The sequence below is a fragment of the Podospora pseudoanserina genome, chromosome 6, assembly GCF_035222485.1.
Source record: "Podospora pseudoanserina strain CBS 124.78 chromosome 6, whole genome shotgun sequence".
Lineage (NCBI taxonomy): Eukaryota > Fungi > Ascomycota > Sordariomycetes > Sordariales > Podosporaceae > Podospora > Podospora pseudoanserina.
In genome coordinates this window covers 2412188-2437172 of record NC_085925.1, presented here as the reverse complement: position 1 = coordinate 2437172, position 24985 = coordinate 2412188, and the positions used below count along the sequence as shown (strand labels likewise).

Genomic DNA, 24985 nt, shown 5'->3' with positions numbered 1-24985 from the left:
TGACAGCACTTACTGGTCAACTTGTGCTTCACTGTCCTACACTTGATGGCTTGTGATATGTAGCTGCCTAAAACTTTCGTGTTGGAAAGAAAATATGTTCATTTCTTCAAAAGTGTACTTGCCCACCAGGTATACATCATGCTCCCATCCTCCCAGCTTCCTCACCACTCACATACATTTTCACCTTTACTCACCACATCACTCACACAACCACGCCCAAAAAAAGCGATAATAATCCAAGAATAAGAATAGTTAAAAGTGATACAAGTAAGAAAGTTAACAAAAAAAAAAAAAAAAAAAAAAAAAAACCCTAGGAAAATTATATAAACGAGAGCAAGGCTTTCCTTTGCCTTCTTCCACATCATTCCATCCATCCATGCTGGCTTAATAGGTTCCCCATGAAACTCCTTCATTCCACACATCGTTGCAAGAACGCATATCTTTTTGAACCCGACTCACTTCGACTCACTTCGACTCATATACTTCCCCGCCACCATCCTCCTCACCACTGGCAAGTCAACCCACCTCCTCGTGTCCTTCGGACTCGCCAAGCTCCCCGCATCAGCAAACGGGTCTTCCTCGTCCAGCTCCCTCTCCTTGCCCTTGCTCTCCCCTAATCTGGCTACCGAAATCCCACTGCCTGTTCCTGGCCCTTCCGATTCATTAGATGTGTACTCCCACCTCACTTCCACATGACCCGGTTGTGGCTCGGCGTTTTGTTCTCCAATCACCCGGCAGATGATCTTGCCCCAGTCTTGGGTCAGGGTGACGTCCCCGAGGCGCCAGTATACAAGGTGCTTGTCCTTCAGGTGCGTGCCCGAAGGTTTGGTCTGCACGCCGCTTGCCTTGGCACCTTCGTATGTTGCTACGAAAGAGAGGTTCGAGAGTGTTACTGGACGGGGCAGGTTCGAGGCCGGGTTGAGGCGGTATTGCAGCAGCAGACCAAGCTTGTCACCTTGAGGCTTCCATACGGGGTGGATGACAATCGGACACTGGCTGGCTAAAGCCGTATCCGAATCGGAGTGGACGCGGTAGGTGAAGGCGGTGGTTGTGCTGCCGAGGTGCGAAATATCGACTGTAAACTCATCGGGCGAAAGCGTGTTGCCGACAAAGGTGCGGTTAGGACCGATGGATTCGAGCAGCGAGAACTTGTTAAGCTTGATGGTTTCGTGGTCTGTTCCGAGTTGGTTAACTACGCCCGTCCGTGAGAGACCGAGGAGAACATACCTGGCTGGGCAGCGTCGGGGTCAGGGTTGTAGGACAACGCAATCTCGCCCGTCACCTTGACAGACTTGACCTCGCCCTCTTCAAAGATGGCAGACACCGATTCAATCACTGATGAGTTCAGGCCGGTCGCATGCTCGGATCCGTGCATGTCCGGGTGCCGCAGCCTAGCAAAACCGCTGTAGGATGATGCGCCGCCAAGCGAGGTGCCTGAGCGGATCGACTGGGTGTCGGAAGCACGAGAGGTATGGCTCCCTTCTGTCGAGAACGGCGGCGTGGGCCTTGCCAGTGTCGTGGGAGGTAGTGATGGTGATGGCGGGAATGCGCTCCCGGGTACTTCGTGTGTTGGGGCTGGCATGTAAACCGTATTTCTTACATCTCTCCTGCCACGGACAGTACCCGTCTTTCTAGCAGGCGCCCCCATGGTCGTCAGAACACTGGCCACATTGGACAAGGCTGCTTGCTTCGCATCCTGGTCCTCCTCGGCGATGGGCTCGTTTTGGATGTTGAGCTTAAACATGTGATCCCCCTCCTCGGCCGCCGCCTCCCTCTGGGCCCGAGAGATGGGATCGTTCATGGCACCTGGAATCGTGAACCCTTCCGCATCCTTTGATGGTTCCTCCTTTTGCTGCGCTGGCGGAGGCCCTGGAGGTGGCTGAACGTCAAAGATGTCCTCGGCGGTTCCATTCAGAAGGCTGGATGACTGCACATCCTTGTTGCCATCCCCACCAGTGACCCCGTTCGTGCCGTTAGGACCCTCATGTGAAGCCCTGGCATTCTCCTTCTCCGCTGTCGAGTCGCGATGATCCGCGGCACCTGGGCTCTTGGGAGTCTCGACAACGGACGATAACCTATTCTGAGAGTCATTGTTCAAGTTGTGAGACGAAGATCTCGGTGACAGGGCGTGGCCGTGGCTGCTTCCGAGGTTCCGAGAAAATGGGCCGAGTCCCTTCTGAGGAGATATTTGCCCAAACCCGGCATGGACACTCTGTCGTCGGCGTCCCAACATGGTGCCGATCCGACTCCGGAGTTTCGATTCTGGGTGTCCCTGGTGTTGGAAGGAGTGTTCGCTAGTAACATCATCGTCATGGCCGCCATGAACGCTAGGGGGGGCTGCTGCGGTTGGCGTGGTGACGTTGGAGGCCCTCGTGTTGGTCGACCTCCTTTCAATCTTCGGCTTCCCAGCCGTGACCTTGCTCGCAAAGTTCTCGATCTCCTTGGCAGTGTTGACCTCCAGCATCATGTTCAGCACCTCTTCGGCAGCGGCCTGGGTTCGCGTTGCCTGGTCCACCTCGTGTGTCTCGAATTGGGTCAGCACGTCGCGCAAGTGGTTGATGCGCTGCTCGTCCAAAGCTTGAAGCGTTTCGAAGATGAAGGGCGCCTGCGACTCCCATTGCTGGTTGGCAGCTTCCAACCTGGATGCCGCTTGATCCACCTTTTGGGCATTAGCCTTGCCGCCCTTCTTGGACAGCTTCTCCGACTTTTCGGCGGCATCGTCCAGCTCTCTGGCCATAGTCTGGAGGTTCGCGCCGATGTTCTGGATATTCTGCATCTCCTTCTTGTTCTGAAAGGTTCGTAAGGAGTGTTCGACATCTTTCTCGATGCGCTGAGCGAGCAAGTGATGGGAAGCAGCAATGGCGTCGGTAGACTGAAGGATCTTATCCCATGGTGCTTGGAAGACGCTTTGCGCAACCTGATGTTAGTCAACGCGGACTTTCAAGGAGTACGGGAGAGTCACCAACCCAAGCTCGGATGACGCGTTGGGCACCTTGAAGACAAGCAGCTTTCGCAGGCCGGCGACGTACTGCTCCTCAACCCTTTTGCGTTCCTGTTCCACTCTTTAGCTCCTGTCCGGTTCCCGGGCGTCGAAAAGGCGTACCTGGAGCCAGTCGGCGATCTCGTTGTTGACTTTCGTGATGCGCTTGACTCGGTCGGACAATGTTTGCACGGCTTGGGTTGGTTGGAGGTTGGCCTGCGACAGGGAAGACACGCAGTCGGTCAGCATCGCAAGGGGAATTCAGAGGAGGCAAACAAATGAGCTTACCAGCATAGCTGGGTACTCGGCCCGCGAGAGGTCGTCGGTGGCAGCCATGGCCGGCAATGTGTTGGTACGAGTTGGTCGTGAGGCGCAAATTGGCCAAAAGTCAAAAGAGCCGAGCCAAGCGAAGAGAGGAGGGGACGGAGCGGCGCTGGGTTTGGTTAAATCAACTCATGCCAGTAAATGCAACCGTGGTACTTGGCCGCCGAGCGGCGACAGAGAGAGAAAGAAAGAGTGATAGATAGCGAGAGTGAGAAGAAGATGGCAAAAGAATACAAAAAGACAAAGGGACGACGATAAATTGCTTGGGGCAGCTTAAACGGCGTGCAGGCAGTGTCTGAAATTGCAAGTTCGCGGCTTTCGGGCCTGGACCTGGACAGTGTGGACAGTTGATGTCACGGGGATGAAGCTCGCATTTTCTGTGGGGAAGCTGCACAGCCCGTCGTTTGAATTGACAAATTGCCCTCCAGCCAATCACTGAGCTCCCTGCCAGCGATGCCAAGCACCGCCAGCCAGCCGCATCCCTTCCACAGGGCATCAGACTCGATCCACAGCAGATGCAGAAGACCCTGGAACTGTTCCTGAAAGAGCTTCTGGAAACATCATCATAGTGACCTGCCTTGAGCCAATGCGGACAGTTTGTCTCTCTGAAACTTTACTTCCCTCAGACTGTCCTCAGAGTTGATCACTGTTCCCAGCTAACAATAGCCAATCTTACTGCTTGCTGCCTCCCCAATTGCCGTTTACCTCGGGAAGGTAACTCAGGGCGGACGCATTCAGGGGTTCAACACACAGACACCACCATCTCATTCCCAGATGTCAGACTCGGCTGATTGGAGGGCTGCACTTACAGCCTCGGAACGATATGACAACATCCAGAGGCTGTGGGTTTATTGCTGTTGTTGTTAGCTCTTTTCTTTTTTGATACTGATTATATGCACAACAAAACAGAACCAAGGCACTGACTGCCTCTGGAGGTGGTGCGTTTAGCTTTGAGGATGAAGCTTACAAGACATCTACCAGCAGAGTAGGTTTCACTACCTACCTTATCCTTACTTTGCCGATGGGCTCTAACTGGTTGTAGGAAGAATATGATTCCGCCTGCAATCCACCACCATCCTCTCCGCCATACTCACCACCAGAAGGTGTCACTACTCCTGCAAGTCCCGGCATCAAAATAGGTAGCTATGCAAACTGTCACTGCATCGATGACGGCGCCACCTCCCAAGTCTATCGCTCCGATACCTACGCCCTCAAAGTCATTGTCGAAACCAACATCGCCCCTCACAACCCCCGCCTCGAAGCTAGGCTCTTGTCGTCCTTGTCCCACGAGAACATCATCAACCTCATCGAAACATTTTATGACCAATCCGCCCGCTTCGTTCTCGTCTTCCCTTACATGCCTCTGACTCTCAACCGGGTTCTCGAGCAACACACCGAATCCAACACCACCCTCCCATCCCGACAAACTAACCACATCTTTGTCGCTCTATTCTCGGCTTTGGATTACCTACACACCCAAGGCATCATCCACCGGGACATCAAACCCTCGTCTCTGCTTTTATCCTCCCCCTTCTCCGCCTCATCTCCCGTCCCCAGCATCACACTGATAGACTTTGGCACAGCCTGGTCACCCGAGCACTCACCGCCAACCGAACCAGCGGATAACAAAATCCTCGACATTGGCACAAGCCAGTACCGTGCTCCTGAGGTGCTATTCGGCAACAAGTCGTACACCACAGCGGTGGATATCTGGGCTGCGGGCGTGATGTTGGCGGAGTGTATCATGAAGCCGTGTCCCAGGCCGTTGTTTGAAAGTAGGGGTGTACACGAAGATGGGAACCAGCTCGGGTTGATATTGAGTATTTTCAAGACGATTGGGAGTCCGACAGAGGAGACCTGGCCAGAGGCAGGGAGGGGCGGGAAGGAGGGGTTGAGGACTGTTCCGTGGGAGAGTTGGAGGGCTTTTGAAAGGAGGGGGTGGGAGGAGGTGCTGCCGGAGGTGGTGGGGGACAGGTGGAGGGAGCTGGTGGGGAGGTGTGTGAGGTATCAGAGTGGGTGGAGGGTCAGGGCTGGAGAGGCGGTGGAGATTTTGAGAGGGGGGAAGTGAGAGGTTAGACTGACCAAATCCAAATGACAAAGCAATCAACCAAGAATGACATTATCGGCCCGGACAAGCAGCTGTTAATCTTCGGAGTGGGCCGACCCGGGAACTGTGTCTGGCGCCGGCTTGGCACTCCGAACCGGCCGCCCCCCTTCCCCCCCCAGTACATCGGGTCCGCCCAACGCGGCCTAGCGGCGGACAAGGGGACCCAAAAGTCACGCGGGGAAGCAGGGAGCTGGGATCATGTTGTCGCAGTGAAGAAGGCTTGGCGGGATGGCACCCGATCGATAAGAGCTTCATGACACACGAACTGCGCCGTTGAACCGCAGAAGAAAATTGGCTCGTGGAACATTGGAATGTTCACTTCAGCTTCTCTTTTGGAGAGAGAAGGTGGGGGTCATGATATTCCCCCCTCATCCCCCCCTCACTTCCCTCAAACTCATATCAACACGAGAAATGGTATCGAGGTTGTTGGTGGCGCTCGACATCGGGCTTAATTGGTTGGATCTCACTGATTCCAAGGAAGCCGAAGTGGGGCTGCTCCCGCCTGGGTCACCAACCTTCTGATTGTCGGGATCGCCATCATTGGTCCGTCGCCCATGCACCTATCAACGAGACTTGGGAGGGGGGGTGAATGGTAGGCAGCTCGATGCTGGTCGCCCATGGCTGACTGGGCTGTGCCCCCGGGCTGGAAGAAAGCACTACTGCTGGTCGACTGCATGATCCCGACATACTACCCCCGAACCAGTCTCTTTCTTCTCTTCTCCTTGCTTTCCACTCTTGTCCAGTGTTTTTTTGTTTTCGTGTTTAATCCGGATTGAATCATGAGGAAGAGCACACCATGAAGAACAGACAGAAGTCGAGAACTGGTACGCGAGAGCTTCTCGTCCCCCTCATCAACAGTGTTGTTGTTGTTGTTGTTGTTGTTGTTGATGATGATGACCCTCCTCCGCCTTATCTGACGCGCGCTGTTGCTAACTTTGACCGATAGGTTGTCGAACTTGTAAAGTCAGGCGGGTACGCGGCCCAGGATGATTCTGAGTTTAACTTTTCTGTCCCTTGGCCAGACTAACCTATCCTCTCTGTAGCTGCGATGTGATGAAGCCAAACCCGCCTGTGAGAACTGTCTCAAGAAGGGCTTCCAGTGCCCTGGTTATCAGCAGCGTCTCCAATGGTCGACCAAGCATGAAAGGCCGACGGTGGTTAACACGACAGGGCCTGACAACTTTGCCCAGCTCGTCACCGCTGCTTCGGCCTCTATCGTCAAGACCGCCTCCCCTGCCGGCAACCCATCTGGGTCTGACGCCAACGTCCCGGCCGCAAGCCCGACGACTCCCAGCCCAGCTGCGGCTGTAAGCCGGGAATCTTCCTCGGCACCGCGGTCGGCTACACTATCCGCCTCGCCGCCACCGTCTTCATTTACCCTCTCGCCACCACCCCAGTCAGAGGCTCCCGTCGAGGATGGTACTGGCGGTGATGGCGGCACTCTTGTTCCCGTCGCCCGGAAGAGTGGCGGCTTGACTCCGACGAATCGGCAACAGGAACCCATGATGTTTCAGCAAGTGGTGGATATTCCTACGTTCCTGATAGAACACTGGTTCAAGTCTGTCTGTTGTTCCTGGTCGGCTTTTGACTCTCAGACAAACCCCTACCGCCGACTAACCTCGACACTGTGGAACACATCGACACCCGTGTTCTATGCCCTCCAAGCCATCTCGGCAGCCTCGCTTGTCGAGCGCCTTCCTCATGTCATCAAAGACACGGCCCGTGCCGCCCCGCGAAAGGCTGCCGAGGCCATCCACAAAGAGCTCGTCGCCTTCTCGACAGGCTATCGTCCGCGTTTCCCGGTTGAGCTCCTGTTATCCTTGTTCTGTATGAGCTCGTCCATGTGCTGGATGGAGTCGCGACAACTTGGCCAGCAATACGTACGACAGGCCCACAACGTGCTGAAGATCCTCGACCGCCAGACGCTCGATTCCGAATCGCAGGAACTCCTCGACTTCTTCAAGGGATGTTTGCTGTACGAAGAGGCGCTGAGGAGTGTGGTGTCGGAGGAGGAAATAGACTTCGCCAACATGCTCAGCTGGGCAGAGCCGACAGATCAAGGACCGCTGGTGGCCGCAACACCGCACGCATGGACAGGTGTTTCTGCTGACGTCTTTCGACTTTTCGGCAAGGCTGTTGCCCTTTGCCGGCGGTCCCGCACACGATGGCGGCATAACGATGGGACGAGCTATCGCGTCCTGCAAGGTGCCATGAGGGACATCCAGGAGGCTACCGTGATCGAAGAGTCACTGCTGTCCATTGATATCACGCCTGTCGAGACCAGCCTCACGCCTGATACGGCTTCGACGATATCGACTGATCTGTACAATGCTACGCAAGCCTATCGGCTCTCATCACTCCTCCAGCTGTACGAGACTTTCCCCGATCTCGTCGCAAAGCGAATGCCCGATTTGGAGGACCAAGATGGAGCCATTCTCTGGAGTGCATGGGTATCTCCATTGGCCCTTCACGTCACGGATGTTCTCAGGGCTCTGCCAGTTGGAAGCATGCGATGTATCCAACCGCTGCTCTGTCTCTGCGCGGGGAGCGGGCTGCGGTTCGACAGGAAGGTCCCCCTCGGTCGCGGCCATCAGAGCTTCCTGCTCAGCACCGAGTCGACGGCTGCGGCGGCGATCCCCACACCCACATCGGATATTGTCGCTGACACGGACTCTTCCCTCGCCCCCACGCCCGAGATGTCCGAGAATGCCATCAAGACGTCACAGGCCCGGTCGTTCATCATGGCCCGGTTGGATCAGCTGGAGAACAGCCTGCCACCGAAGCCGATTGGTGTGGCCAAGCAGCTGCTGCGTGCTGTCTGGACCGCGTATGACGAAGAGATTGGGCTGGCACGTCGGACGCACTGGCTGGATGTGATGAGCCAGACAGGCCTCCACAGTCTATTCGGATGAGGTGATCCTAACACTACAAGACATTCTCTCCACCACAAGTGAAGGTCAAGATTTCTACAGATGACACGCCGGGGGGCGAACTCAGTCGAGAGCAATCGTCCCCTTGTCGGTAGGGGTATAATCTTCCTCCTCGGGGTGCACCAAAACGCCGAGAGATTCCTCGGTTTCGTGAAAGTCAAGCCCCTCATGGATATGCCTAATCACGGTAGGTTAGCCCATCCTCTTCAGATGCCCCCGAAATGAAAACTTACTTGTCAACCGCCAGCACCTCCAACCCGGGGATGCAGTCGATCCCCGCGATGATCAACCAGCTCCCAAAGAAACTCCAGCTGAAGCCGACCAACACCTCGACGATCTGCACCCACAACTGCCTCACGTTCCCATCAAACACCACCCCCCCGGGAACATCCAGCCCGCCATACGCCGCCACCTCCCTCCGCGCAAACAAGCCCGTCATGACGGTGGCCGCCACGCCACCAACACAATGAGTAGCAAAGGTATCCCCATTGTCGACCCACCTCCACTTATGCGCCAGCTTGGTGAACTTGATCCTCAACGCCTGGCGACAAACGACCGCGCCGAAGACACCAAAGAAGAACGCAGTAGGCATGTCGATGAACCCCGCCGAGGGCGTGATCATCACCAACCCGGCAATCGCGCCCATGAACGTCGCGTCGAGTGACCACTTGCCCGATTCGAGAAAGGTCATCACCGACCAGGTGAGGGCTCCGGAGGCGGCGCAGAGGTTGGTCACGCAGAGGGCCATGACGGACTGGAAGTTTAGCGCGAGGGCGGTGCCGGCGTCGAAGGCGAGCCACGAGCCCCAGATGATGATCATGCTGACCAGCTGGAAGAAGGAGTTTCCGGGACGGTGGAGGCGGATGTGGGTCGGGGTGCGGAGGGGGGATTTCTTGGAGCGGAAGAGGGGGTAGGAGAGGTAGAGGGAGATTGCGGTCGCGGTGGCGCCGGAGCAGACGTGGACGGGGGTTCCTTTTTTTCCACCTCACAGTCAATACAAACAGATGGAGCATATTGAAATGGGATGGTGCTCACCCCCCGCGAAATCCAACACTCCAAGCTCCTCCCCCAGCACACCACCCCCCCAGACCATGTGCGCGAGGGGACAGTAGATGAATGTTGACCATGACGCGATGAACACCGCGCAGGACTTGATGGTGCCCCGTTCTACGAACCCGCCTACTGCGATGGCGCAGACCGTGGCTTCAAAGACGAGCTGGAATTCACTGAACAAAATGGCGGGGATGGTGCCGACGGGCGAGGAGAGGACGTCGCGGTGGAAGAGGTGGGCGGTCCAGGAGCCGAAGAACCAGCCGTTTCCCGGGCCGTAGGCAAGGGAGTAGCCGAGGACGAACCACTGGATGGAGCAGATTGAGATCACGAGGACGGCGGGGAGGGCGGCGGTGAGGGAGTTGCGGCGCCAGGTGTAGCCGCTGTAGGCTATTCCTACCTGTGGGGGGTTGGGGGGCGGGGTGTTAATGACTTGTAAGGGGAAGGGGGGGAGGAAAGGGGAAAGGGGAAAGGGAAAAGAGGGAAGGGGTGGGTTAGGGTTTGTGATGATGGTGTGGTGATGAGGGAAAACATACAGTCGGGACAATGGTCCAGCAGATTACCGTGCAGACGAGGATAAACAGGGTGTCTATCTTATCGCAGTCCTCCCAGGCGGCGACGACCGAGGAGGCCATTTTTCCTCTTTTTGCCAATCGGTCTGTCTGTCTGTCTGTCTGTCGTGCTTACTTTAATGAATCGGATGGATACAAGGAAAGCAACGAGGTAAAAAAGTGTGTCATTCACCCAACCCAATAAACAAGGTGCTGTTCGTGGTGTGTAACAAGCAAGCAAGCAAGCAAGCAAGAAATATCTTCCCAATGTCGAAAAAGATAAGAAAATTACCCTCTGAGAACCAACAATACCGCACGCAGATGGTCGACATCATGCTGTTGGTTGCGAAGGTAGGTAGGATCAATATATATGTACCCATCCGGCCATCCGCGCCCTCTTCCCCCCCTCCTCTACAAAACCACGACCTCGGTAATCACCTTCTTCTTTTGGGTTCATTTTCCTCTTTTTTCTCTCCCAATTATTTCTGAAAGTGGTATACAGCTCCCCCAAGAGCGGGGTTGGGTTGGGTTGGGGAGGAGATGATGCGTTGTGATACCTGTTGATAAGACATTTATGTACATACAAACCGGCCCCCCCCTCTGATAAGAGCTACGGTGGAGATAAGGGGAACAAAAGCTTCCGATGCAACGCCGTGGTGCTATGCATGTGTAAGTGGTTGGTTGGTTGGTTGGTTGTACTTTTTTGCTCGATGAGGATTAGCGCCGGATGGACTCCCCGATGTTGATCAATTTGTCCATTTACAGCTCCAGACAAAGCACTCTCACTACCACACCTACTCGGTCAGCTAACAAAACATCGGAATCCCCAGGTTTGCATCCATCCATCATTCTCTGAGCCCCCTGCGCCGTCGTGTACAACCACCACCATGACACACCATCCTCAGCCTATCACGCCCTTTCCCGGGCGATATGTCGTTGCTTCCCCATCCCAGACTATCGACCCGATGATGCACGCGGGGCAGCTGGTTGGTGATCCGGCACACAGCTTGTGAGACCTCCATCCTAGCGAGGGAATCAACGCCCCCCTGTACTGGTTCACTGGCTGCCGTGGAATCTTGCATATAAAACCCTCCGCCAAGGCCTTTCTTTCCGAGCACTCATATCTTGTTGTCTACTGCAATCTACCACCACCGCTACTGCCAAGAATACCCTCCATCCGTCTTGGCCCTGCATGTACACTGCCTAGTGTAGCTTCTCGGCCCGTACCGAATCACTCACCTCTAGAAATGGCAGACATGGAAAAGAAGCCGCCCGTGGGCAATGGGGCTGTCGAGGCGCAGTTGGGAAACGCCACCCCCGAGACGGACATCCTCAATCTGCTGGGGTACAAGCCTGAGCTGAAGCGGAACCGGTCAATGTTTACGCTGTTGTTTCAGAGCTTGGCTATTGCTGCTGTACGATCATCGCCATGCTGGGCAAGGTTAAGAGGAGACTGATGTGTGATTTGAACTCTAGATACCCTACGGCTTCGGCGGTCCCCTCATCAGCGCCATCTACGGCGGGGGCGAGTCCTTTCCTTGCCTACAGAACAAATGATAATAACTAACAAAACCAGGCCAACTCCCCATGTTCCTGGGCTGGATCTTAGTTCTGATCGTAGACGAGTGCATCGCCCTCTCCCTAGGCGAGCTCGCCTCCCGCTATCCCACCTCAGCAGGCCCCTACTACTGGTCCTTCCAACTCGCCCCTCCCCGCTTCCGCACCGTCCTCTCTTTCGTCACAGGATGGACCTGGCTGATAGGCAACTGGACAATTACTCTCTCGGTCAACTTTGGGTTTGCCTCCCTCATCGCCGCCTGCGTGGCGCTGTACCACCCTGATTTTATCATTGAGCCGTGGCAGTTGCTGCTCATCTTCTACGCGATCTGCGGTATAACGTTTTTGATATGCGCTTACGGGAATAGGTTGCTGCCGGCGGTTGATACCGCCTGCGCGGCGTTTACTGCCGTGGCGATTTTGGCGACGCTTGTTTGTTTATCTGCCAAGGCGGAGGTGGGGAGGAATGAGGTGGGGGAGACGTTGGGGGGGTATGATACCAGTTTGAGTGGGTGGGGGGGTTTCAGTTTCTTCATCGGGGTGTTGCCGGCGGCGTATACGTTTAGTGCCATTGGGATGGTGTCGGCCATGGCGGAGGAGTGTGATGATCCGGCGGTCAAGCTGCCGAGGGCGATTGCGCTTTGTGTGCCGGTTGGGGGGGTTGCTGGGCTTTTCTTCGTATGTCTTGCTATTCTTTTCGTCCGTGAGAGAGAGTTGCTGACCACAGGTGTAGATCATCCCTATATGCGCCACCATGCCGGCCTTGGAATACATCCTCGACGCCCCCGTCGCCCAGGCTTTGCCTTACATCTTTGCTGCTGTCATGGGCTCCCCCGCTGGGGGCTTGGGACTGAGCATCCTCGTCCTGATCATCACGTTTTTTTGCTCCATCTCCATCACCGTCGCCGCGTCGCGTTGCACCTGGGCGTTCGCCCGTGACAAGGCCATACCTGTCTCGAGACTCTGGAGCAGGGTTGATGCCCGCCGCGGGGTGCCCATCTGGGCTCTGGCGCTGACGACAGTTGTTCAGATGCTGCTCGGGCTGATCAACCTTGGGTCGTCGTCTGCCTTCTTGGCGTTTGTCTCTGTGGGCGTGATATCACTTGCCGTGTCGTATGCGATTCCCATCTCGATCAGCATGTGGCATCGCCGGAGGGAGGTGAATGCCGCGCGGTGGACGATGGGGGCGAAGGTTGGGTGGGTGGTAAATGTGATTGCCGTGTTGTGGATTGTGTTTGAGACGGTGCTGTTTTCGATGCCGCAGGTGTTGCCGGTGGATGAGGTGACGATGAACTATGCGATTGTGGTGTTTATGGGGTTTATGGTGTTGAGTGCGGTTTGGTATGGGGTTTATGCGAGGAAAGGTGAGTTGATTCTTTGGGGTCTGATGATGAGTGGGTGCTGATGATTTTGGTAGTTTATGTTGGGCCTCCTGAGTCGGATGGGATTAAAGTTGAGAGGTGATCGAACGGTAGGCATGTTTGCAGCGCAATGGAAGATTTGATTTGAGATTTACAGGCCTATGATGATCAAGTGGTATTGTGCCGGCTATTGCTATGGCTATGGCTATGGCGGGTGATGGTAACACGTTAAACCTGATCCGCTAGTGTCCGCTTCGGCTGCGGGTTAGAATGCCAGAGCTAAGGCTGTGATGCTACGATAGGTATTGCTTACTGTGGGTCGCCATATTGAGAGACTGCCATATGACACAAGGGAATATCTTACCTGCTGTACGGCCTGTCATTGAGGCAACAAGAATATGTTGCTGGTAGCATAGGTAATAATACCATCGCCGTCCATCGATAGCAGTCCCACTGCCATCGAAGCTTCCCCCTCCCCCCCCCCAATCATCTTCATCATCATCTATATAAACCGCCATCAACCTCTCTCCCCTCCCGCACATCGTCACATCACCCCATCACAATCAGCAAACCTCGAACACACACTCTCAACCATCACCCCCGCCATATCCACCACCCTCACCCACTTTGGCGCCTTGGACATCGTAATCAACAACGCGAGGCTACCTCCTCACCGGGGACAGCAAGTCCATCCTCCTCTCCCGCGCCAACCTCTCCCGCGCCAACCTCTCCCTTGCCCAAGACCAATTCCAGACAAACTTCTGGGGTCCGCAGCCTTACTAACCTTACATGCGGTTCGACACGTGGGGCAGTCTGGTGGTAAAGGGGGGGGGGGAGGGGGTGATTTTGAATATAACCTCCATCGGCGGCCGGCTTACCGCCCCTGGCAGTGCGTTTTATCACGCGAGTAAATTTGCTCTTGAGGGGTTTACAGAGAGTGTGAGAAAAGAGTTGAGGCCGGAGTGGAATGCGAAAATGGGGGTTGTTGAGATGAAGGGAATAGATTTCTTGGAATCTCCGCTCGATGGGTTCGGCGGTAGTTTAGTATACTAGGCTAAAATCAAGTCTTGGATTGCTATCATGCTTTCATGGAGCCCCTGAGGGTTGCTGTAGCAACGGCGAGAATGTGTTTGTTGCCCGAGATGTCGCGATGCTTCGCTCGTGATGTTGGTAAGAAATGTTGGTGAGATGCAAAGAAAGGAAAAATCAGGAGAAAATTGCGATGCGAGATCTCAAGTGGAAAGATGTTGTGTCGTATGCTGCCTTGCCCTCCGGCGCGTCACCCGGTCTGACTGCTTGCTGCAAAAGTCACATTCTGCTTTGGCTAGGGAAACCAATCAAAGAAAGTCAAAAACAGATTCAGTTATACAATGATACAGCGAACATATCATAGGCTACCTAACCAGGAAGGGTTGCCCAGCTCAGCTTTTCATACATTGGTAGCGATGTGGTATCTTTGAGTATGATTAAGCGATGAATGGGAGCCTGCTGGTATAAAAGTCTTTTGTAGCAGCAGCTGAAAAGAGATCACCTAATGAGAGTACTAAGAATGGTATCTGAAGGTGTTGGTGATGTGTATGGTGAAATGTTGTTTGCGCGCTGGTATATGTGCAATCCTGCAATCTATATCGACTAAGGGACAGGTCAGTGTTTCCATTCTGGCACAGTTTGTTGATGTTTGTTGCTCAGGGGGGAATTCAGGGGTATTTGCACCTTGTATAAGAGAGCCATGCAGCTATTTTCCCAGCACAGGCCAGTCCGTGATGTTCCATGATACAATATGGATATGAGATTCCAAATGTTTTACAGCATTATACTCCCATATTTAACCGGGGAAACCCAATCCATCATTCATCACACAATGGTATGGTTGCCCATCATGAATGCTAAGGCATAGCCGTCGCCATCATGGTAGCCATCACAGCAAACATCATCTTCCGTCCTGACATTCTGGGATCACTTTTGCAAGTGTTATCAAGTGAAAATATGCCAATTGCTAGTCGCAAAGTGCATACCCAGCACATACGATGTGAACAGAAAAGGAGACTGCGATGGGGTATCAAGGGAGTGAAAAACAGTCCTGGACATGTCACGTGGGCACGGATCAACTGCCTTCGTCTTCTACATCTTTTCAGTCTAGTCTACGGCCTGTCCTCTTTCTTTTTATACATGATAATATCATCGCCTTTGTTCACAACTTTGCTGCGTCCTTGGGATACCCAACATGCCCCAAGACTATCATTAACGGCCTTGTAGACAGAAGAAAAAAGACTGCGGCGAGATATCAAGGGCTTTGAACATAGTTAGTATGCCTCCCGACCATGTTTAAAGGCTTCGCAACTATCTCTTACTCGTCTTTGAAAGTCTACCGACGATCCTTTCAAGGATCAATCATCTACACCATGGGCCTTTCAACTCCCTGTGTACCGATGTCTTCTCACCATCTTCCAAGGCCCTCATTCACGGAGACTGTCTCTATTTTCTTGTCCTTGACGTGCCCCGTGGTAGCAGCCCCCATCCCCTACCAGCACCCCCAGCCTCGGTGACATTCACTATCCCGACGTTAAAGATGGGAGAGTAACCTAACGACTTCCGTATCAAGAACCACAATCACGTCACCTCTACTCCCCAAGTTGGAACCAGTGAATATACAAGAGCACCGCCGACGCCTAGTGAATCCATTTTGGCGAGATGAGCCTGGCAAAGTGGATTAAGCGGGTCCAAGCGAATACGGGGAGGTGAAGCCCAGTCTTGCTCTTGCCCGGGGCCTCTTCCTCGGGTATTCAACGGGCTGCCACCTCCCGTCCATCCTTCCCTCCCATCTCTCTCTCTAACTCTCCCTCCCCCAGCCATCATCACCACATCTTTGCTTAACCTCTTCGCTTTTTCTTGTTTTTTTTTTGTTCCCATTCAGCATCGCTTTGGCTCCTACGTCTCCTCAAAGAGACACACACACATATATATACGTCTTTTTATCTCTTAACAAGAATGTCAAAGGGAAAGCGAAGACACACCAAGCGGTGGCGTTACCACCACCGCCGCCCAAAAGCCAACCCTAACTACATCATCAAGACCGATGATGCCACCCCCGTTCTCACCCTGCCCATGGAGTTGTTTGTCAAAATCGGCAAGTACTTGACACAAGCGGAGGCCATGGCGTTTGGTGCGGCTTGCAAACAGGTTGGGTACATGCTCAGACCGGCCATCTGGCAGTCCCTCGTGCTCAAGACGGACTCGCACGCGAGGTTTGGGGAGGAGCTGGGCCGAATTGTTGCCCGCGCGAAGGCCGAGCTGGACAGGTTCCAGCGCTGCGAGCTGCCTTGTCGGCCGTTTGTGGAGGATGTCAAGTATGTTTTTCATCCCATGTCACACGATTGTTGTGTAACGGTGCTCTGGTACGCCGTCATTTGTTGTAGCGATATTCGGTCAAGGTGCCAGTCGACCTTCAGTCCTCACTCTCTTCCTCCTCGTACTGAAACGTCGACTAACCACCCCCCATCCCCGCAGAAACCTCAACCTCTACCTCCAACACCACGATCCCCTCGACCGTGAAGAACCCCACCACCCCGAACTAGCCAACAAGATCCTCGACTTGCTCTCCCTCCTCCCAAACGTCCAGAACCTCAACCTGGACCTCAGAGAACTCCAACAACCACAGGTCGCCCACCTCATCACCCTCCTGGGTATCAACTCAACCCCCATCCTCCCCCAGGCTCGCCAAGTGAGGTTCACCACTGGGGAACACGACCACAACGCCGCGCAACAACGGCGTAGCTTCGACCCCATCACCTGCGGCCGAGTCATCGCAGCCGTCTGCCGCTCCCTCGGGCCTCACGTAACGGACTTTGAATTCATCCGTGGCACAGAGCAAGAAAACAATGAAGCGTTGCTTGAAGTCGCGGAGGCATTCACCAACGGCGAAAGAAAAATGAAGAAATTGCTCGTTGCGTCCACCGATTCGATGCATGGGTTTGATATGTTTGGCGCGAGGGAGATTTTGGAGCAAATCGTTGCTCCGCACAGAGAGAGCATTGAGGAGATTTTTATCGGGGATGATGCCGAGTGGGAGCCTGAAGGGGGGAGGGAGGAGTGGAGGGAGCACTACGGGGCTGTTGACCATATTGTTGGCGCGTTGGAGCAAATGCCAAATCTGAAAAGGGTGGCGTTTCCGGTGGTGGATTTTCGGTGTGAGGGGGTGAGGGATATGGCTGGGGATGAGAATTTTGCAAGGGAGGAGGTGGAGAAGGAGATGAGGAGGGTTGTTGGGGCGGTGATGGATAGGTTGCCCAACTTGGATCATGTGGCGTTTTGGTCGCAGTACCAGGAGATGGGGGTTGAGGCTTGGAGGGAGGGGGATGGGGAGGCGGGGTTGGGGTGGAGTTTTCATGAGGTGAGGGATGATTGGATTCGGCCGAGAAGTGGAAGGGGGGCGTGGCCGATGGGGATTTGGGGGCGTTGGTGGTGAGGATAGGTGAGGATTGGTGAGGGTGGTGAGGGTGGTTTGGTGATTGCTTGGTTGTTAACTCTGGTTGGCTACCGCTAAGGTTGGTGGGCAGACTGGACATGTGGTAGTTTGGTGGCATTGGTGAGGGTTTCTCTAGGAAGTAGTAGGGTATAGATTACCTTTTCGAAGATAGCGGGTATTCAATATAATGTTTTAGTACTGGCGGACATCTTGTGCGATATGGTGCGGTGAAGCAAGGAATCAGATGGCATGGCGAATTGTGTTTGAGATCAAAAAGGTTGGCCAGCTTTGCGAAGCTGAAGAGTATCTTTTTCTCTGCAGGGCATGCCAAAGTAGATGTTAATGTAGAAAAAAAGAAAATTACTGTGCAGATGCTGGTACTTGTCCATCATGCCTTTCAGCACTACTGATACACCCAATCTTCCTTCCTAGGCTTCCTCGCCCGGTACCAGGCACCGAGCTGATATCCCGGGTACAACATCGCGTTCCACCTCTTGCCCGTCTTCTCATCAAGCTTGACATACCACGACTCCGCCGCGGTCTTGTTACCTCCACCGCCCCAGATCGTCTTGTTGTTCAACTCGTCCTGCACATTGCTCACCCACTGCCTCTCCGCCTCGGGTGTTACTTCCACTTCTTTCACTTTACTCCCTTTGGAGAGAATAGGCTTGATAACGTTCATCGCGAGCGTGATGGCGTTCTCGATGGCGATGATAACAGAGGTGTGTCCCGTGACAGAGTTTGGTCCTTTTCATCGCATGTCAGTAAGATATCCCCCCAAACCCAACAGAGACAAGAAAACTCACCAGCCAACATAAAGAAATTCGGAAACCCCCCCACCGCCACCGTCTCATAAGCACCCACCCCCTTCACCCCCTTCTTCCCATCCAGACTATCCCCATCACTCACATCCTCCCCCCAATGGTCCCCCAACCTCTCCCCCCCCCTCCCAACCACCTCAACCCCCTCCAAAAACCTATTCGTCTCAAACCCCGTCGCCAGCACAATCACATCCCCCTCCACCAACCTCCCCCCTTCCGTCTTCACTCCCTCAGGTACCACCTCCACAACCCGCTCCCCAACCAACTCAACCCGTTCATCATGCAACGCCCTCAAATACCCCGGGTCATACACCCGTCTCTTGTACCCAAACTCAACCCCCTCCGGCACCACCAAATCGCTATACCTCTCCGGCACCGTCTCCCTCATATACCTTTTCACCTCCTCCGTTTTTTTCCGTCTGATCCACCTCCCAACCTTGTTCTCCCTCATCGCGATGAAATCCATCTCCCCAATCAAGATACACAACAACCTTTGAAGCCCGCGCGGCAGCCGTTCCAGAAGCGCCAAAGGAAAAAGCTCTGCCAAGGAGGGAATGACATAATGCCTCGAGTGGACAAACTGCGTTATCTTATCAACATTATAGTCACGTCCGGAAGAGCAAACCTCAGCGTTGTTGTTCCTCCCAAGCAACGCCGGTACAATCTGCGAAGCGGAACACCCGTTCCCAAACAACATCACCTTTTTGTTGCCGAGGTCAACACTGTGGTCCCACCTAGCAGAATGCATCACCGTCCCAGAAAACGACCCGGCACCGGGGAGGGAGAAAAAAGAGGATGTTTTCGGATGGAACAAAATCCCAGTTCCGGAAAAAAGAAACTGGCATTCGTGGTGGGAGATGGCGTTGTGGGAGAGGACCGTCAGTCGCCATCGGGAGATGGGGCTGGGAAGCCATTCGCATTGTTGGACCGACGAGCAAAATGTTATTCTGCCTGGGAGGAGGGAGTATTTTTCCGCGATGGAGACGAGGTAAGACTTGATTTGGGGGGCGGTGGGGAGGGAGGTGGAGGTCCATTGGGGGCAAGGGGCGAAGGAGAAGGTGTAGAGGGAGGAGGGGATGTCGCAGGCGGCTCCTGGGGTGGTGTTAACACAGGTCAAAGGGGAGAAGAAAGGAAGGAAGATAGATATACCGGGATATTGGTTTAGATGCCAGGTGCCGCCCAGCTCAGCTTCTCGTTCAAAGATGCGGATGTCGGTGATGTTGTGTTTGAGCTTCAGGGTGGCGCCGAGGCCGATGCCTGAGAAGCCTGCGCCGATGCAGGCGAACTGGGTGTAGGTTGCTGTTGTTGGTGGGTCGTTGCTGTCCGTCATGTTGGATGATGATGCTGCTGTGACCTGTCGCTAGAAGCGCAAAGAAAAGGTGAAAGGCATCGAGACGTCTGAGACATTATATCCTCCACGGCGCCAGACATTTCTGTACCACAAACAACAGCACCAAGGCCCAACAGTCACACTCGTATGCCCGTCCGCCCCTCGTCCGATATCACGCAGTTCGTGTGCCCTGCCGTTCACCCAACCATGGTCCATGGTCCTCCAAAAATCCACAATATCGACCCGTCGTGCCACCACCAAAAAGCCACCAAGTTGTAATTCGCGGCACGGTAGTGGATTTGACCGCTCGGGTATATTCGGTTATGGCTGCCATGCCGCCTCTTTCCATCTGAACCGTGGTCATGATACCCATTCACAAAACGAGTGGCCCAATGAGGAAAATGCTGACGAGCAAGACCACGACCTAGCGTAGCAGTCGCCAAGCTCGCTGTGCATATACGCTTCCAACAGCGAGGCGTCCACGTCTTCAGCCGTCCACTTGCGACCAGGGGGCCACCCAATGACACGGAAGCGGGATCGATCAGGAACGATGCCCGTATGCACGTCGTGTAACGGTTGGGGACATGATTTGACGATTTCCCAATGGGGGCCGTGCTCGCAGCCAAAAGATTCCGATGCCGCGACCAGGCATCGGCAGTGCAGACAAGCCAGTTGGCACAAAATGAGGTATTTCGAGCAATGCCGCAATAGGGTATAACGGTGCTGATCACAGAAGGAAGCCTGCGCTGGGTTAGCAGTTGTTTGGCGATAGCGAGCACTCACCTGTTTTGGACGTGTGTGGTGTGATGTGTATGTTCAGAGTAGTAGCCAACGCACTGTCAGCTCCAGTGTTCCAAGAATGGCCGGAAGAGTCTTAGCTCAATCCTTGTGTCTATTATGTCGTATTCGTAGCGAGTATGTTTTCCATCGTGTATCCAACCCTCAAATATGTTGCCTTGCCCGCCCATGTGCGTACAACCAACGCCCCTTTCTCACCCAGAATCCCCCGTCGGAATAGGTAACCACTCAACATCCCACTTGGTGTCCCACATTTCCCCAATCCACCTCACCTTGACCACCTTGGAGCCGCTCTGGTAAAAGCACGTAGCGATGGTCCCCTCCTCATCCTGATCCCGTGGCAGCAACCACTCCTCCCCATCTTCAGCAACAGCGCCGCTTGCCAAGGTGAGACAGGCAACATCAGTAAAGAGATCTGGTGGCGCCAGCTTGTTGACTTCCGTTGTATCAATTGTGTACCAGTTACTGTATCCGGTATTGGTCGACATAAACAGGAGCTCAAACTGTCGATTTTGGTTGATGTAGGCAACGCCGACATCCACGCTGTTCGGAGGCAGCTCGGCATCCACGAGGGCCGTTGGTTCTGGGGTCGCCACCGTCCCAGCCCATACCACCACTTCTAGATTAACGGTCTCAGTGGGAATCATTAGAGTAAAAGTGGCTTGCTGGGTGCTTGTCGAGATCTTTTCTGGCGGCCGCTTCGCCACGGCAAAAGCCGAGATGGCTGATCTCCCTAGTTGATCATCGGTCGGGAGCCTCTTATCGGGAACTGTCGCGGTTCGGGTTTCCTTTAGCTTTGGAAGAGAAGGGGAAAAGAAAGATGACGAAAAGTCTTACGCTGAGGTAGATAAAATGCTGGCGATCTCTCAGTGCCCCAACTTCGGTGCACGAACTTGAGACGGTCGTCTGGATCGTGGTAAAACATGCCGTACCCGTTTCGCGGTTCCTTGTCATAGTTTGGGTCTGATGACTTCTTGAAGTCGGCACTGAGAGGAACGATTGAGACCTTGGTATTTACCTTTCCCCCTATAGACAAGTTTCGGAAGGCCCAATCTGGTCCTTGCGCAAAATTGTCGCCCATCTGATTGCGCGCCTCTATCACCTTCACAACCGGGTTATCGACCTGAGACGGGCCAGATGCAGGAGATCCTCCAGACCCGTGAATAATCCAAGGCCAGTAAGCTGTCACAGTGGACGCACTCGATAAGCGGACCTCCATACTGTCCTGTTTGTTGACGATCAGTGCATGATCCCCTATACGGCTTGTGTTGCCGAGATTACCGTCCCGGTCCAGTTCATAACCAAACACTACCGAACCTCTGCCTGGCAAATTGGGATCTGAATCGGCTTGAAATCCTCTATCGAATATCTTGCTGACGAGCAGAAGGATCCTAGGCTGTGGAATATGGTCAGTGTAAGTGCAGGCGTGCCATAAAAGTTACACAAGGAAGGTTGACAAACATTGTCCTCAGGACCTTGGAGAATCGTAGTTGCAGCCATCCCTGTAGCCCTTGAAGTTAGGTACGAGGCTGGCTCCTTTATTGTAAACTCGTTGGTGGCCTTCAGCATGCCTCCTCGCTTCGTATCCCATCGGAGCATTTGCGGTTCACCACCCTGGTCTTCGTAGAACAACCAACCCTCAGTGCTTCCATCTCGCCTTCTTCTCGCTGTCACGGCTAGGGAGCTGCGATCCATAATAGCTTGGTACCCAAGAGCCGTCTTGTCCGCGCTGCTTGGACTTGCAGGACCCGTTGTTGTAGCTGCCTTCTCTCCCATGGACCCTCGTTGACTGGCGGCCCTGCTGCCCAACACCCCGCCCAGAACAGCACCGACGCAAATTACGACCAGGACAACGCTTCCGATGATGATCAATCTCCTCCGTCTCTGTCGTGAGGAGTGCCTAGCTTGATTGGCCGCCTCAACCTGTCGCGGATCCGCCACCTCGGGAAAGTTGGTGCTTACGGGCTCAGGAGAGCAATCTCCGGTCCTCGGGCCGCTCTCAATCTTGAATTTTGCATCGTGAGTCGAAACCGTTGGCGAGACTGGGTATTTTGCGGTCTCTGGTGGGCGAGCTTGTGCCAAATGATCCTTGCTCTCGAGAAGCTCTTGCGGGACGACCTCAAGACCAGGCTGCTCTGTCAGCAGCTCCTTTTTCTTGACGCTCCACGAGTCATTATCGGCTTCCACTTGAGTATCGGCCATGGCGATGTCTGAGTCGATGTTGATGAACCATTACTGGAAGAAAAATTTAGAAGAGGAAGGATTTCGGCATCCATCAACAAGGTTAGGAGAACGAACAGGGTAGACGGCGGCCAGACCCGAGCGATGTCACGCTATTCCAGGGGGAAGGCGCTGGCACTTGGTGACCCAATCACCGGGGGCATCAAAGCCCACTCGTGGGCCTTTCTAGTGCTCTTGGCAGTGTTGAAGAGCAGGGGTAACTATCACTAGATCGGAATCAGGACATCCCTGATCTCCAAACTCCGTTGGGTCTCCTGTCTTGACACGAGGAGGAAATTTCCTACACACAGTCTGGAGGTAGTTGGATGTGCACCATCTGGAAAAAGATGTATCAGCGGCATCATTGGTCCCCAAGGTGAGGGCACTCACGATATCACGTCCCATCATCATTCAACAACCAGCTCCTCCACCCGCCTCATAACCTCCGCCTTAGCCCGCACGTCACTTACATGTTCTTTCATAGCTTCCAACTCCATGATACCAAAAAAGAAAGAAGCTCCAATAAGCCTCACCACATTTGCCTCCCCAGACCCGGTCCTCCTACAAACAAACGGCATCCTGACCCGATCCAACACCCAAACAGCATCATCAACCTCCGCGTTCCCCGGTACAACAGCAACAAACCCACCATCAGTAATCGCAAGCCTCTTCCCATCGCAAACTGACAAGATCGCATCCATCTCATGCCGAGCCCTCGCCCCACTACGAGATGCCGTCTCACCAATCACCTGCCTTAACGGCTTCCTCGGACACGTCCCCTTTTCCATTTGCTCGTTATACCGCTCAATAAGCCGAACACCTCGCGGGACAGAATTTGGATACCCCAACTTCAAAGCAATCATTATCTCCATGAGTCTCTCCAATTTTGGCACGACTGATCCCTGTCGCCGCGCCTCTTCAACAAGTTGCTTCCAGTTTGAAACAGGAAAGAAATCATCAGCAACTGAGCAAACAGGGCCAGTCTTGATGATATTCCCAACATTGATGGCGTGCACACGTATCGGGCACCTTTCCGTGGAGGAATCCGTATATCCGACCACGGCTGGTCGCGTTCCATTCTTGTCCAAAATGATTCCCGGGACCCCATCAAACATCAATTCAACTGGGTGTCCTCGAAATCCGGGAAACCCCTTAAATATCCGCTCATAATTTGCATGACGCCAGCCATTCTCCCGCTGAATCCTCCAATCTGGTACCCACGAAGACAGACCTCGTGCCTCATGGCCCGGTACGTGATGGCGAAGAACGTCGTCAAGCGGAACTTGTTGGTTGAGCAACGCAACGGCCGTGTCAGTGAACACCCGATCAACAGACAATGAATAGTCCACACTGATCCCCAGAACGTCTCCCCACGACTCCTCCGTCCTTGAGCCATCTCGGATATTCACCAGCGGGATGATGGCATACAACTTATCCCGCGGATCCGTCGCCTCACAATGCCGTGATCTTCCAAGCATCCGCACCAGCCTCCTGGCGTACGTCATAGCGCCATCCCGGTATGGCTTGTTGTACCGGCTCGCAAACGTGACGGGGTATGGCAACTCAAGCCGGCCTGCCCGTGTCGCATTCTCGTTGTGTTGGTAAAGAACAGTGAAGCTTCCCCAGTCAACCTCATCCTTCCCGCAAACAACAACTGCCTTTTGTGCAAGACTAATCTCCTGGATAACCCAAATGCGATGGAACCACGGCCTTCTGAAAAATCCTTCAACCGCCTCTTTGCTAGGTGGCAAAGCACCGCTCCCGTTGCCGAAATCGGATGGTTGGTCGAGTTCTCGAACCCATGAAAGTACCACGACACTATTCTCATCGCTCTCGCCAAGGTAAACAACAACCCTGGAAGCTGCTCGGTAGATACCTGCCATGAGATTGACCTGGTGGTTTCGCTCTGGGATATGTGACTGGTTGATGCAGACCGAATCGACCCAAAGAACTCGGTTGGCATCGGGGTTTCGAAGACGCTTGAGGGCCGCATGGCAGTTGGCCGTGCTGCGGAATTCGACACCCGGCTTGTGCTCATCCTCGCCCTTGTCAGAGAGTGCCTCGATCACAGATGTCAAAGTTGGATCTCCCCATGTGTAAGACAGGGCCTCGTAGGAAGGAGCGGCACTGAGTTGAGCACTGAACAGGCGGATTCTGACAGGCTCGTCGAGATGGCCTGGTAGGAGTTGCAAAAGACGAAAAGAGTCATCCAGATCGAGGGGCTGTCCCCTATAGACAGCATGAGCTTCGCTCTCCATTGTGGTCGTTTCTGATGGTTCCGATGGTGGCAGAGGAAAGTCGGTGTTGTTTGCGTCAAACGGTTGGATGGCGGGCAGGCGGCAGAGCAGGTGCCTTTCAATCTCTGCTTATTAATCAGCCCTCTTGCGCCTTGTTTTCCTCTTCGCTGCCCGGTGAGCTCTTCGAGATGGCATTTATACAGCATAATCTTTTGTTTCGTACTTCATCTTGACCCAGGCCTTTTTACCCATAG

The 24985-nt window shown here is 54.1% G+C and overlaps 11 protein-coding genes across 11 annotated transcripts; 6 read left to right on the top strand and 5 right to left on the bottom strand.

The window, feature by feature from the left end:
- Positions 1-47: 47 nt before the first annotated feature.
- Positions 48-3676, bottom strand: SYP1 (SYP1 family protein). Its single transcript, XM_062948559.1, has 5 exons — positions 3269-3676; positions 3104-3196; positions 2963-3052; positions 1228-2917; positions 48-1174 (listed from the first exon to the last, which is right to left on the bottom strand). The coding sequence occupies exons 1-5, from the start codon at positions 3314-3316 to the stop codon at positions 456-458; spliced, it is 2640 nt and encodes an 879-aa protein (XP_062797731.1). The 5' UTR covers positions 3317-3676; the 3' UTR covers positions 48-455.
- Positions 3677-3825: 149 nt separating this feature from the next.
- On the top strand, positions 3826-5372 carry CSK1 (mitogen-activated protein kinase; the record flags this gene model as incomplete). The annotated part of the gene is made up of 3 exons (XM_062948560.1): positions 3826-4146; positions 4214-4289; positions 4347-5372. Exons 1-3 carry the CDS (start codon positions 4079-4081, stop codon positions 5370-5372), a joined length of 1170 nt encoding a protein of 389 aa, XP_062797730.1. The 5' UTR covers positions 3826-4078.
- Positions 4143-10270, bottom strand: QC764_0095160 (uncharacterized protein). The gene is given in 5 exon segments (XM_062940977.1): positions 4143-6291; positions 6304-8519; positions 8575-9313; positions 9377-9791; positions 9928-10270. The coding sequence occupies 4 exon segments, from the start codon at positions 10024-10026 to the stop codon at positions 8405-8407; spliced, it is 1368 nt and encodes a 455-aa protein (XP_062797727.1). The 5' UTR covers positions 10027-10270; the 3' UTR covers positions 4143-6291; positions 6304-8404.
- QC764_600400 (uncharacterized protein) lies at positions 6208-8323 on the top strand (the record flags this gene model as incomplete). The annotated part of the gene is made up of 3 exons (XM_062948561.1): positions 6208-6235; positions 6358-6383; positions 6455-8323. The coding sequence occupies 3 exons, from the start codon at positions 6208-6210 to the stop codon at positions 8321-8323; spliced, it is 1923 nt and encodes a 640-aa protein (XP_062797729.1).
- On the top strand, positions 8384-9255 carry QC764_0095170 (uncharacterized protein; the record flags this gene model as incomplete). Its single annotated transcript, XM_062940978.1, is given in 3 exon segments — positions 8384-8528; positions 8611-8925; positions 8930-9255. Coding segments are annotated over 3 exon segments (786 nt in total).
- A 147-nt stretch (positions 10271-10417) lies between the features above and the next one.
- On the top strand, positions 10418-11499 carry QC764_0095150 (uncharacterized protein; the record flags this gene model as incomplete). The annotated part of the gene is made up of 2 exons (XM_062940976.1): positions 10418-11357; positions 11419-11499. Exons 1-2 carry the CDS (start codon positions 11190-11192, stop codon positions 11497-11499), a joined length of 249 nt encoding a protein of 82 aa, XP_062797726.1. The 5' UTR covers positions 10418-11189.
- Positions 11500-11529: 30 nt separating this feature from the next.
- TPO5_1 (polyamine transporter tpo5) lies at positions 11530-13938 on the top strand (the record flags this gene model as incomplete). Its single annotated transcript, XM_062940975.1, is given in 4 exon segments — positions 11530-12177; positions 12233-12863; positions 12917-13569; positions 13586-13938. 3 exon segments carry the CDS (start codon positions 11530-11532, stop codon positions 12961-12963), a joined length of 1326 nt encoding a protein of 441 aa, XP_062797725.1. The 3' UTR covers positions 12964-13569; positions 13586-13938.
- Positions 13939-15848: 1910 nt separating this feature from the next.
- QC764_600435 (uncharacterized protein) lies at positions 15849-17325 on the top strand (the record flags this gene model as incomplete). The annotated part of the gene is made up of 2 exons (XM_062948562.1): positions 15849-16207; positions 16368-17325. 2 exons carry the CDS (start codon positions 15849-15851, stop codon positions 17323-17325), a joined length of 1317 nt encoding a protein of 438 aa, XP_062797724.1.
- QC764_600450 (uncharacterized protein) lies at positions 16689-19476 on the bottom strand (the record flags this gene model as incomplete). Its single annotated transcript, XM_062948563.1, has 4 exons — positions 16689-17417; positions 17484-18072; positions 18132-19238; positions 19296-19476. The coding sequence occupies 3 exons, from the start codon at positions 19474-19476 to the stop codon at positions 17729-17731; spliced, it is 1632 nt and encodes a 543-aa protein (XP_062797723.1). The 3' UTR covers positions 16689-17417; positions 17484-17728.
- Positions 19477-20468: 992 nt separating this feature from the next.
- On the bottom strand, positions 20469-22476 carry QC764_600460 (uncharacterized protein; the record flags this gene model as incomplete). The annotated part of the gene is made up of 3 exons (XM_062948564.1): positions 20469-21043; positions 21112-21670; positions 21736-22476. The coding sequence occupies 3 exons, from the start codon at positions 22474-22476 to the stop codon at positions 20469-20471; spliced, it is 1875 nt and encodes a 624-aa protein (XP_062797722.1).
- A 425-nt stretch (positions 22477-22901) lies between these two features.
- QC764_600470 (uncharacterized protein) lies at positions 22902-24752 on the bottom strand (the record flags this gene model as incomplete). The annotated part of the gene is made up of 1 exon (XM_062948565.1): positions 22902-24752. One exon carries the CDS (start codon positions 24750-24752, stop codon positions 22902-22904), a length of 1851 nt encoding a protein of 616 aa, XP_062797721.1.
- Between the last annotated feature and the right edge of the window lie 233 nt (positions 24753-24985).

What these genes read in the sequence shown, in the direction of transcription:
- QC764_0095160 (XM_062940977.1), bottom strand. Translation starts at nt 10,026, where the DNA reads ATGGCCTCCTCGGTCGTCGCCGCCTGGGAGGACTGCGATAAGATAGAC. An exon ending in GCTGGACCATTGTCCCGACT is followed by an intron (nt 9,792 to 9,927) that starts GTATGTTTTCCC and finishes AACCCCCCACAG; the next exon opens with GTAGGAATAGCCTACAGCGG. An exon ending in GAGGTGCTGGCGGTTGACAA is followed by an intron (nt 8,520 to 8,574) that starts GTAAGTTTTCAT and finishes TACCGTGATTAG; the next exon opens with GCATATCCATGAGGGGCTTG.
- SYP1 (XM_062948559.1), bottom strand. Translation starts at nt 3,316, where the DNA reads ATGGCTGCCACCGACGACCTCTCGCGGGCCGAGTACCCAGCTATGCTG. An exon ending in CCGAGTACCCAGCTATGCTG is followed by an intron (nt 3,197 to 3,268) that starts GTAAGCTCATTT and finishes TCCCTGTCGCAG; the next exon opens with GCCAACCTCCAACCAACCCA. An exon ending in AGATCGCCGACTGGCTCCAG is followed by an intron (nt 3,053 to 3,103) that starts GTACGCCTTTTC and finishes AGAGTGGAACAG; the next exon opens with GAACGCAAAAGGGTTGAGGA.